Consider the following 12,611-nt stretch of genomic DNA (forward strand, 5'->3'; position numbering starts at 1 on the left):
AGTTAAAAAATATTAGCAATATATGAATTCACGTGTATTGCATTATAAAATTCTACAAATTCTAAAAAATTTTTTAACATATTCTGCATAATACATTTATAGATCTCTCATTTTAATGTATAATAAGATATCTCTCTTATTCTAGAAAATTTTTTTAGAATATATATGCATTTTTCTTATAAATAAAATTTGAAACGTATAATTCTATATATTTAAAAAAAAAAACTATTTTTAAGGTTATGCTATTAAAAATTTATTAAATTAATGTACAATTTTAAAAGTTTGAATTTTATGCTATTAAAATTTGTATATAATTTTAACATATATTAAAGTAGTTTTAGTATTTGAGTACAAATTATGCTTAGAGCATGCTTAATATTTATTAGAACATACATAATTATAAAGATTTGTCGGTAAGAATTTAAATAACAAGATCAAGAGAATTTAAAATGTACTCGAAAGATATAACAAAAGACGTACTACACGTGATTGATATGTCAAATTATTTGTTTGCTTGCCATTATTTTTCACTCCAGTTATCAGCGCATATACTTTCACAGTCAGTGCATGTCTTGCTCAAATCAGCTCACTTAGCAATCTTCGACTATGCCATTTTAGCTCGTCTTTCCTTCAAGGTCAAAGATCACTCTAGAATTTGACAACCAATAACTTTTGTAGTGTTACTATCATCTACTCAATGTACACTCGTATGACACTATGCTAAAGTCATACATAAGTATGCTAAGCTAATCTCTTTCATACATTTATCTTTGTAATAGATTTATTTTTATTTACTTTTGTTACTTATTTGTAATTAACACGACTCAGATTTTTATCTCTTTTGTTTAATTAACGATTAAAAACTCAACTGCATACTCTATTTTTTATAAAATTTTCAAGGGTATCTCTAAGCACAGAATAGAATTTAAACAATTTAAAATTTGAATAAAACAGCTCATTCTTAAAAACTATTAAATGTATACTGATAATACATATAAAGTTTCAAAGATTATTGAGGATATGAAATTGCATTTGCACATGTTACATTCTTTGTAGCTCAAATTAATTTTTCATGTTGTGGCTGCAGCAGTATTTTCATATATTTAATTTTCTGATTTTTCTAATTTTTATTTTAAAATACTGCCTTTAGAAAAAAATTGTGAATAATTATGTTAAGTATGATATAGCTTATATTAGTTGCATAAGTATAAATATAATTGAGGAGAGGAATCTCGATAATAATATTATTGAAAATTAAGTATTGTAAATTTGATGAATTTTATTTATAATTTAGGGACAAGGCATGCAGATTCTATGTAGAAGTAGCTTGTTTTCTTTATTACAACCTCGATACAAACAAAATGCAATTAAATGATATAAAAAAAAAAGTTACGACTTATAAGTTTTTAAATCTATAAGATTTGTGTGTGCCTTATCCCAATCAATATAACATGGCCTTGGTCCTGACATATATTTCTTTTTTTTCTCATTATCAACTTCTTCAAATTTCACAATTAAAGAAATGATTTAATTATATCGGCAGCGCTGCAGCCAGTAGCCATAATGCAAGGTAAGAATATTAAAGTACATTTCAACAAAGATTTACATTACATTTTTTATCCCTCTCCATTTTCACGCTCTTTCTTTCTTATGCTTCTATTTCTTCTTTTAATATCTTTTTGCTCCTATCTTTTAAGTTGAAATACTAACATACTATGAACCAGAATTTAGTAGTCTTTAGTTCGATATTGTGTTTACCTATATTTTGAAAATTTTTTAATATTAGCAAAATAATCGATACTTTTTATTCATATTCTTTTTTATAAATTTATTGTAATTTTTTTTTTTTTTTTTTTTTTTTTTTTTTTTTTTTTTATATAATCAATTAACATTTAAAATAGGAAACATATAATTTGCTACATATAATAAAAAATTGCGAGGATTTCTTTGAAATTTTAGATTCACATTCTTTGATCGAGCTGAATCAGATTCAAGAAAATAATTTTTATACGATAATTTACATTTTATATTGAATTCAATTTGTCACAGAAAAGTTGCAGCACGTTGTTTTTTGTCTGTTTTATATCTTTAATCTTTTTATATTAGTCTGTTATTATCAAACTATTTTTTTCTTTTCCACATAACTTTGCTTTACTTTGATTCAAGATAAGTACCTCTCTCGTTAAAAAAAGAAAAATTGCTTCAAAAAAATTAAAAATAAACTCTTATACATGAAAATAATTATTAAGAACATTTGTATCATTCATGAGACTTTTAAACTGTATTTCATACAACAGCATCAAGCTTTAATTTCATCACTTTAAAATCTATTTTGTAATGAATGTAATATGCGCTTATGCAATTTCCTTATGCACAATATCGGAAAAAAATTGCAATGTGTTTAAGTGGCAGCTATATTATATATATATTTATATATATATATATATATATGTTTGTGATATGCTAATGTTGTTTATGTAGCGTGCAACAAATATACGCTTTTAAAACTACATGAAGCATAAGATGCATGAAGCAATATGGCAATACACAATAATTCTGATATATCCTATATTTGAAAGTAAAGATTTTCTTCAATGGATTTTTTTGAAATAGTTATACGAATATACACTGATTTTTGTACGTAAAGGCACAAAGTACTGTCCATCTTCATTATCATCTTTATTGTAAAATAAAGATATCTCACATTGAATTTAGCAGCATTCGTATAATTGAAAGTTTTGTAACGTAAGCTGTTTTACAATAAGCAAACATTTAATTTATTTTCTGTTTTAAAACATAGTGTATGTATTTAAAACATGGATGCTAGGTAGGATATTCATCTTGCTGTTTTCTTTTATTATAACTAACTAATGTAAGATTTGACGACAACAATCCTCGCAGTTGGGTATATGAAACTTATTTATTATTTGGCATTTCATTATATACTATTATCTATGTTGCAGTGCACAGCAGTCCTCTGAAAACTCCGTTAAATCTGGACGGCACACATTAGGCAATCAAGTAATTCGCAAAGGCTACATGTGCATACATAATCTCGGTATTATGAAGGGCGGCTCGAAAGATTATTGGTTTGTTTTGACATCGGAGAGTATCTCCTGGTTCAAGGATGAAGAAGTAAATATGTTTTATAATTATTTAATTCAATTCCTTTTTTAATATTAAGTGTCAAAAATTGTAAAGTTATATGCTACAGGAAAATAATTGATATCGGAGAGTTCTAATTTACTGTATTTCTATGTGCAAAGGAACGAGAGAAGAAGTACATGTTGCCTTTGGACGGACTGAAACTGCGTGATCTGGAACAAGGTTTCATGTCACGACGTCATCTATTTGCGTTATTCAATCCAGAGGGCAGAAACGTGTATAAGGATTACAAACAGCTGGAGTTGAGTTGTGAAACACAAGACGATGTTGATTCTTGGAAAGCTTCATTCCTGCGGGCTGGTGTGTATCCCGAAAAATCAACGGAACAAGCGAACGGTGAAGGAGAGGTAAGTTTATTGTTAATCGGGACACGATTCGACAATAATGTGTATGTTCCCGTTAAAAAATACAATTTATGTTTTATGTTGGTTAATGTAACAGAAAAGATATATTTGAATTAGTTTCACGAATCAGAGTTTTATTATATATGAAAAACGACATGTACTATTTTGCATTGCAACGATAATTTATTATATTTATTAGAATCGATTTTAATTTATTTTAGGATAAGCAGAGGGTGAGTTAATAAAGGCAATATAGATGAAAATTTTATTCTTAATTCATTAATTGTGTGATGTGAATTATATTGTTAGAAACAACTAACAAAATGATAACAATATAATTGCTTTAGAAAAATAGACTTTACTTTTCAAAAATGCGATGTAAAATTAAAAATAAAATTTAAATACATGTGCAAAATTAACATAAATTTTTATGAAATTTAATATACTGATATTATTTATTTACATTATATTAGTTTAAAAAAGGTGTTATATGAATAAAATTTTAATTATTTTCTGCGTATCGTTAATCATATTCGAAACGTCTATACAAATTGTGTGGATTTTTATATCTAACTATTTCCAAAATAAAACTAATAACTTTTTGTACTGTGTGCATAATAGTAATGGTGTTCTTTTTATCTTTTATTTGAATCAACTAAGCAGGAAGGATATGAGGTTGGTACAATTGTGTTTAAAAAAAAATTACAAGGCACACGACACTTACATGAGCATTGGACACTTTTTCAACTAAGCACATCATTGAAAAAAAAGAAAAAATAACCGATGAAACACCATGTTATTCTATATTTCGATACTCCAATATCTTGCAGTACTGCGAGTGTTGGCTTATATATGCTTTAGTCAATGAACATTTGAAAGTATCCCAATTGAAAACATAAACAAGATGCACTGAGAATATCTAAGCAAAGTTGTTTTTATTCCTGCAGGGTGGATCGGAAGGTCAATCATCGATGGATCCTCAATTGGAGCGTCAAGTGGAAACTATTAGAAACCTGGTGGATTCTTATATGAAGATCGTTACAAAAACTACCCGTGATCTGGTTCCAAAGACAATTATGCATCTTATTATTAACAATGCTAAAGATTTCATTAACGGGGAACTATTGGCGCATCTTTATGCAAGTGGCGATCAGGTAAAACATATTAAAATAATCAATATTACAAATATACGATAGTTCACTGCAAAACGATTTTCTTTTCTAAAAATTTTTATAAATTAATTCTCTCCATCATTTCCTAGTCAATCAAAGATGAAATAAATACACTGAAGATATTCAATGACCCTGTAATTGTAAGTCCTTATCCTTTTCATCCTTCTCCTTTATTCCGCACTTGGTTTGAAAGAAACACGTTTATAACTTTTTAATATAAAAAAAATTTATATTCCAAATAAGTGTACACGTAACAATGTTACATTTATTTGGTCCTATCTATTTATATTTTTGTTGTCGAAAAAAATGTCAAAAGTTTACAACTTATACTCAAATTGCAGGCTTCTATGATGGAAGAATCTCCCGAGGAAGCGCAAAAACGGGAAGAGATGCTACGCATGTATCATGCATGCAAAGAAGCGTTGCGCATCATCGGAGATGTTTCTATGGCCACAGTTACAACTCCGGTACCACCACCCGTGAAAAACGACTGGCTGGCATCCGGCGAAAATCCGAGGTAACTTTTATGTTATTCCTAGCACAGTGTGTCGCGCATTTTACTAATTTTTCATCCTTACATTTTGTACCGTCTGCTTTGCCATACATTTGAACACCGTTGAAACAGTCTTGGGTAAGATCCTTTACATATAATGTATTTATCTTTATTTTTTCTTAAACAAATATCCTCAACAACAAAAAACCCTGAACTGAATCCTGAATTTTGCTGTAAGAAATATGTTTATATTATGCATGGTTTTCCCAAGAGTGGAGTTTTCTTCAAGCATTAACGATATTTTGTTATATAAAAGTATTAAGTTAGATTATACAATATTGTTAAAATTTTATTTATTTATTAATATATAAATTGAAAGAGACCATGTTTTATTTCATATACCTCATGTCAATTATAGTCATTAAAAAATTATATTACACACACTTGGACAAAAATTTTGTATATAGCAATCTTTATAGTAGCACATATTGTTTGTAACTTTTTTCCAACTTCTTAAAGGCCGGATTGAAGCACTAAAATAATAAAAATATCGATCATAAGACATGCTATGCTATTCTAGATTATCGCCACCATCTCCTGGTGGTCCAAGACGCGGAGTGACACAGCCACCACCTCTTTCTAGCTCACGAGCGCCACCACCAGTACCTGCAGGCGGCCGGCCAGCACCAGCCATTCCTAATAGACCTGGTCCGGGCGGACCACCACCATCGCGAAGTAACCCTGGCCTACCTCCACCTATGATACCATCGTAAGTACAATATTTAATAGAAAACTTCTAATTTAAGCTAAAACTAAATATACCATCTGGTAATGTCATAGAAGGAAGATTTAAAATTGTATATCGCGGTTCATTACTTCATCGATCGCAATTCTGATGCCAACTGATGCAATTCTGTGCGCACTTAAAGTTTTAATTCACAGAATAATATATCCTTTGCTGATTGTGTGTTCCAAGTATATAATAACGCGAGCAATAACATGAAAACTGTATTTTCATTATACAGTCGTGAGAACGTAAAAGAATTTTCAGCTTTCTTGAGAGTCTTGCCGGTCTATATTAAACCAGTAGCTTGTGTGATTGGGGCTTGGGTGCTAACTTCACTTTCTATTGCAGGCGCCGACAATAAGTCTCCGCACTAACTCGCCTATTCGCTACTAATCAATACTGTATCCGTTGCATTTATAGTCAGTGTATATTTTACACAAAACACACTGTTTCCTAATGTTCCCGTACTATCTGTCTGCATATACTACAGATATTACAAGGTCGATGTTAATTAAATAGAGATGTGAAGAGTTATACGAGAAATTATTCCGATCGTGTTAGTATTGCACATTTTCTTTTGTGTTTTTCGGAAACTAATCGAGCTTCCAGATATCAAACAACTCGTCTAGCATATTTCACCTGCGTAATATGACAACGACATATTTTTTTAAGTGATTCAGTAATTGATGAAGATTCAAGAAAGGGTAGAACAATTGTGTTGTTACGTTTTATAGTATTTTTTCTGTTAATTAATACTTATATTGCGTGAACAGTATAATAATTTTAATGTAATTACATATACATACATACATGTACTCTATGTATAATATCTTTTCTCGCGAAAATTAACACACCCCTAATTGTAGTTGTATTTTAGCATCAATAGTACGTGAAATCTGTGCATTATTAAATATTTCCGAAGGTACAATTTTCTTGTTCGTAGAAAATGGAGATATATATAATATACATAGTCGAGCATGTTTTATTGTAAATTACTTTGATGAAGCTGTATATCATATATGTATATATCGTTGAAAATATTGTCAAATAAAGGACTTTGTGTTCTTACGGCAGATAGATAACTATTTATTTACTTACTAACAGCATGACATTTCGACAAAGTGCAACTGAACATGTGAAAAACATCGGTTGCGTCTTTGGAAAATCTATTAATGTTGTTTACTAATCGTATTTACTATTTATATATTTCCTGTAATATTAAAAATTGCGGTATATCCCATTTTAATGTGCAAGTTCAAAGCTTTTTAATTGCATAACAGCATTACCATTTCATACGTCCCTTATCATGTAAATGTTTTTTATAAAGTCTAACACCAATTTGAAACTTGTCAATTACTATTTATGGACAAATATGTCGGTGCCTGCATTACAATTTATTAAAAGCAAAGAAAATAGTGGCATATATAATTGTTACAAATGGATGGCATATATAATGGTACTTATAAATGGGAAATAAGCCGAGTGTAGTCTTGACAGCCGAAAAGTTGTCAGATCTAAATATATCGCGTTGTTATTACGAGAAACATTTTTATAACTATTGTTACAAAGCTACACAGTCACGTTACTTTATCTCGCGGATACGCATTTTTTAAAAAGGCATTATGCACGCTTTCCCCACACAAGAGACACGCATCATAAATTAAGTTTAGCTACGCTATATGATGTATGTCCCCAAATCAAATTAGAGACAAGAATGAGATATGTAGTTCAAAGCTGGGTATCCATAATGTGTTTAGTCGAGGGGGTGGTCTACAACAGAGGGTGACGCAAGCTGCGACACAGGCTGCAGCACAGGCCGCCGTGAACGAGCTAATGGATGCGTTCAAGATCAAGTAAATAGATACTCATCAATTGTGAATTGTATTTTTCCCTTGACGATATAATGTATAATGGGTAATCGTTTAAGTTGTGCAGTAGATGGTAGACTGTTCAGGGTTGAGAATGAACTAATTCCGACGTCTCTCCACTTTGAATAGATCTTTATAACCGAAGTTCCGCAGAATAATTACTAATTCAGTCTCATCTCCTACCCCTGTTTTACTTTCTCTCTTGCATGGTGTGTCTATCAACTTAATTAACAGTCATGCCTTTGGAATTAAATCTGCGCACATGTATGTGCATATAACATATTTGTTTACGTTGCATATTTATATAGATAATAATAATTCCATAAGAGTATATATATATATCTATTATAGGTGACAAATATATATATATATACACACATATGTATAAAAATACTATATCTTGCAATACTGCATATTACCTTGAATGTTCTTATATTTGATTATGGTATTTTCCAACAAAAGTCACTCTAACGGAGCAATAAAGAACGTTTAACGACTATAACTGGAATCAAAGTACGATGGTCAGGAAATATTGCAAATTAAAATATATATATATATGCGTGTGTAAAAAAAAAAGCTGGATTCTAACGTAGAGATAGCACAGTTAATCTAATTTCGTTGTTATTTTCACACTATGTGTAAGTGTGAAAATTTGCACGTAGTCTTGTTAGTGAATGTAAGGTAAAAATATTATGAATCTCCTTCTAAAACAATTGTACTTGCATCCAGTGAATCTATCCTGGAAAGTCTACCAGAACCTGATAATGTGATCGACAGTAGCTTCGCGTTGATTATAGAGAACATTCCATTGTTGAGGAGCGAGTTTAATATTAATATTGTGGTATGATCATGTCAACTGCATTCAATAATTGCAATATTGAAGAAAATGTCGAACAGCGTCATCAGCGGTGATAAGATAGATGAGAAAATGTCATGCTGTTGGAAAGATAGCTAAAATTCACGAATGTATATCCAGTTTGTTTAAAAAAAAATTCTTTAATGGCAAAAGCATTGTATTACATGAAATATATATATGTGTATATATATATATATATATATATATATATATATATATATATATATATATATATTTATATATATAGAGTGTTTTAGAAATACTTGTACAAACTTCGAGAGTGAGTTCCCCACGCTTATAACAAGAAAAAAGGTTATAAACATACGTCCGGAAATGCCTGGTTTTTGAGTTACAATAAAAAAATTACATTCAACAGAAATAGATTATCATAGTTTACTTCAAATGATTACAATATGTAACATTTACACATTATCAATGTAATAATTCTCGAGTTCGATTGTTTAATTGGTTACAAATCACAATAAATGCTCAAAATGTCCTCCATCTGCTTGAATACACGTATGGACACATCATGGACTGTAATAAAAATCTTACGTACAAAGGCATTTCCGGACACAAGTTCATATGTACTTTTTTCTTTGTCAGGTGTGGGAAACTCCCGAAGTTTGTACAATTTTTTCTGATACACCCTGTATATGTACTATAAGAAAATAAAGAAATATTACATAATCTTTACGAGATATAAACAAGAAAAAATGTGCTCAGACATAGGATGTGATATAGCGTAGAATGCCTCAAGGATTTTGCATGAAAATCCGGAGTCACAAAATTTCTCTCTCTTTCTCCTGTCCCTCCCTCCTCCTCTCTTTTTCTCTCCCTTCTTTCTCTCCTTCCTCCCTTTCTTTCTGAATAGTTAAAGCTAACAGTAATTATATTTATCGAGAGTAATAATAATCATAAGTATCACGAGTAATGTAATGAGTGTACATCACATTCGACAGGCACATTCAGGAGTGTGACGTTGTATTTTGTATTACTTATATAGTTATTTCTCTCGAGGCCCCCCTGATCATGCTTGCGATCTAGCTATATATGTATATAAGATGAATTCTTTTTGTAATTAGCTACTTTCGTATATACTCGCAGAGCAACGACGTGCTTCAAGATTTGTATAGTACACATTTTTATACGAAACTTTTACATTTGGAAGAAAATTACGTTAAATGAGTTGTGTGATCATATAATTACAGCAGTGACACAATTTCATATGAATCTGTTGCTTAAAATTTATGAGAGAAAAAGCGTTACGTTAAAAATTTCTGTTGTAAAGATGGATCGTACTATACATGGAGCGATTTATTTGCGTTTGGAGTATGTTTGCGCAGTGATCCAGGCAAAATTCAAAGGCGATAATCGAAGTGCAATTAAAGAGAGAGAAAATATTTTTTGTTACAGTAGAATGTTGAATGTCTCCTTGGATAGATAAATGAATTTAGAAGAACGCCGCAGGAAGCGTCGGCGGAAGACTCGTTTTTTCTGTGTCATTGCGCACTTCGTATTCTAACTGTTATTATAACGCCATAAGTCCAATAATGAACTAAACAAGACCGTAAATTCCACATGCCGCTGCAATTAATACGCTATTGTAATTAGGATTTGTATTCTCTATTCGAGTTACACATGCGAATATCAAGAAGGCCTAATAACATATTTTGCAGTCATATATATATCCATTTTTAACTTATTTTAACTCATAATATTTCTTTAATTTACTCATTAACTTAATACTCATTTTTAGGCTTTTGCAAAAGCTCAACCATCTTGTTGTTTTAAGTGAAATGAAACTTGTGAATCTTAACGCTCCTTCGAAGCACGTCGGACTAACTTGCTTTTGCGTCATGAACAAAGATATATTAGCTCATGATTTAGGCAACTAATAAAATACTAATCAATGTCATGTATTGCAAAGAATTATAAAGAGTATCGAAGGAAATTCCACGTGCAATCACAAATGGTACATTATTGTAACGATATTGTACAGATACCTTGTACATATACAGACATGTGGTGCGTATATATTAATCCTTTGAAGCAATGTCAAAACGCATCGAGATAACAAGAGGTAACCGTAATGTCGTTCTGAACATTATATTAAAAGAAATTCACGCTCTCTACATTATATTATTAGAAATATATTCGTAGATTTGTTAGCATTATCTTCCTTGGTAGATTACTGAGAGTTTTTTTTTTTCGTTTATTTATGGAATAGTCATTTTTGCGCTAGTGTGAGTCGTTAAAAGATAACGATGAGATAAGAACAGATAGAAACCTTTTTACAAGGTATAGTTTTCCGATTTGGCATATCATATGATGTGTGCATACGCTGCACCGAATATTGTTATCGGGATACTTAGAGCCATCTCGATTTAATTCCGTATGAATATTCCACCTTCTGATAGTGTGCTCTTCCTTAGTGTACTATTTATTTTTAAAAGAAGAAAGAGAAATAGGCTGGATTGTCAAATCTCTGGGAGCTGACGGGAAATCTCTATAACATATTAATCTGGAATAAATATATAAAGATGCTTCTAAAATTTTGTGAAATTTATAGAATCGATAAGAAGAATCGCTTGTTTTACGCCCGTAATTGCATCTGTAGCGATTCTCGTGTATTAAACGCGCAATGTAATATTATAAAAATTAATGTATCAAATGCATTTTGAGATAGCTTGGTGGAATATCGACTTCAAGTCTTACAACGAAGAATTATATAATAATTTTATCTCGGAAATTTGTCTATAAATTGTTTAATCGGATAATTTAACATTTTTTTGCCTTTTTGAAGGCGCTCGTTTCTCCCGTGCTTTACATTTTATTATAATAATTTACATGAATGATATCGTGGAGATGTTAAGGCCTGATATTAATTGTAGAGAAAATGTGCCGGATTGATGAATATATCAACCTCTATATTGTTTATAAAATGAAAGAGAGTATTATGCAGCAATGTAATATACATAGTGATCGCGATGTACACTTTACTCGACGCATTATATACATGCTTCCATTTAAGCCAGCCTTATATGTTATTCTAGTATGCTTATCTCGTAACGTTAACACTGACTAAGTATGTAATTCTATTGTGCACCGTGAGCTGAGAATCTCCAAATCGCTGCGCGTATATGTATAATGTTATAAAAAATATTTGAAAAAGCACAGCAGCCGATTATCGAAGTGGTTAATATTCAGTCGAAGAGTGAATCATGGGTTTACTGTCGGCGTAGTTTTGATATTTTAAAGAGTTTGACACAAGAAAGTAATACTTCCGTGTTGCAAAATACTTACAAGAGAGACAATAAAGTGATTTTAACGGGTCCGCTGTGTGCTACGAATGGAGAATCTTGAAATGTTTCCACGTCGTCGGTATATAAATGATAATTCGAAATTGCATTAAAAAAAAAAAACACGCATATCTTTTCCGCATCTCTTCTGTACTTCTTGTGCCAAATCCTTTGATTGTACGTGGGCAAAGTAACCCCCGATTATGAAATAGAGAGCCCTTGATGAGCAAAACTTCGCGGCCGCGATGATGAGCGACGGAAACCCATACAGCAAAATCACTATGTACTTCTAATTCCAAATGTTGCGGACAGCATAGTTCTCATCGATTAACATAAAACGCTATATATGCTCTTGTTAATTTTTATATCATACATTAATTTTTATAGCAATTTTTATTCGAATCGCTAAATTCGACCAAGAAACCATAATTATAATTCCGAACAAAGATAAATTTCTCCTAAAAAAATATTGTTAACGTTATTAAAATGATATTGGAGGGGTTACTTGGCTAAGTTTTTCAGCGGTACATCTCAAAAGACATGTTGTAATATTGGCGCCGTGTGCGCATCGATTAAGAGGAAAATGCACTGTCTTATTGCAATATAAATGTGTATATAGGAAGT

The 12,611-nt window shown here is 30.8% G+C and overlaps 2 protein-coding genes across 17 annotated transcripts in view; one reads left to right on the plus strand and one right to left on the minus strand.

Moving 5' to 3' along the window:
* The window catches only part of shi (dynamin-1 shibire), a 28,977-nt gene that overhangs the window by 5,625 nt on the left and 10,741 nt on the right, over positions 1–12,611 (plus strand). For 2 of the 15 annotated variants that reach the window (XM_067355468.1, XM_067355467.1), the window contains exons 10-16: positions 1,544–1,570; positions 2,964–3,135; positions 3,267–3,512; positions 4,170–4,184; positions 4,457–4,663; positions 5,023–5,198; positions 5,755–5,943. In XM_067355468.1, the coding sequence (XP_067211569.1) occupies positions 1,544–1,570; positions 2,964–3,135; positions 3,267–3,512; positions 4,170–4,184; positions 4,457–4,663; positions 5,023–5,198; positions 5,755–5,943 (1,032 nt within the window). Of the gene's footprint in view, positions 1–1,543; positions 1,571–2,963; positions 3,136–3,266; positions 3,513–3,730; positions 3,743–4,169; positions 4,185–4,456; positions 4,664–5,022; positions 5,313–5,754; positions 5,944–6,309; positions 7,035–7,718; positions 7,815–12,611 lie in introns of those variants that run through there. The other 13 variants (XM_067355463.1, XM_012360368.2, XM_012360362.2 and 10 more) reach the window with 13 other exon arrangements.
* LOC105668144 (1-acyl-sn-glycerol-3-phosphate acyltransferase alpha-like) overlaps positions 1–12,611 on the minus strand; it is a 30,043-nt gene that overhangs the window by 1,912 nt on the left and 15,520 nt on the right. The window contains exon 7 of one of the 2 annotated variants that reach the window (XM_012360373.2): positions 435–648. The exons of the other annotated variant lie outside the window; for it this stretch is intronic. Coding sequence (XP_012215796.1) covers positions 647–648 — 2 coding nt within the window. The 3' untranslated portion in view covers positions 435–646. Of the gene's footprint in view, positions 1–434; positions 649–12,611 lie in introns of those variants that run through there. 2 annotated transcript variants of the gene reach the window in all.

Source organism: Linepithema humile, chromosome 5 (genome assembly GCF_040581485.1).
Source record: "Linepithema humile isolate Giens D197 chromosome 5, Lhum_UNIL_v1.0, whole genome shotgun sequence".
Lineage (NCBI taxonomy): Eukaryota > Metazoa > Arthropoda > Insecta > Hymenoptera > Formicidae > Linepithema > Linepithema humile.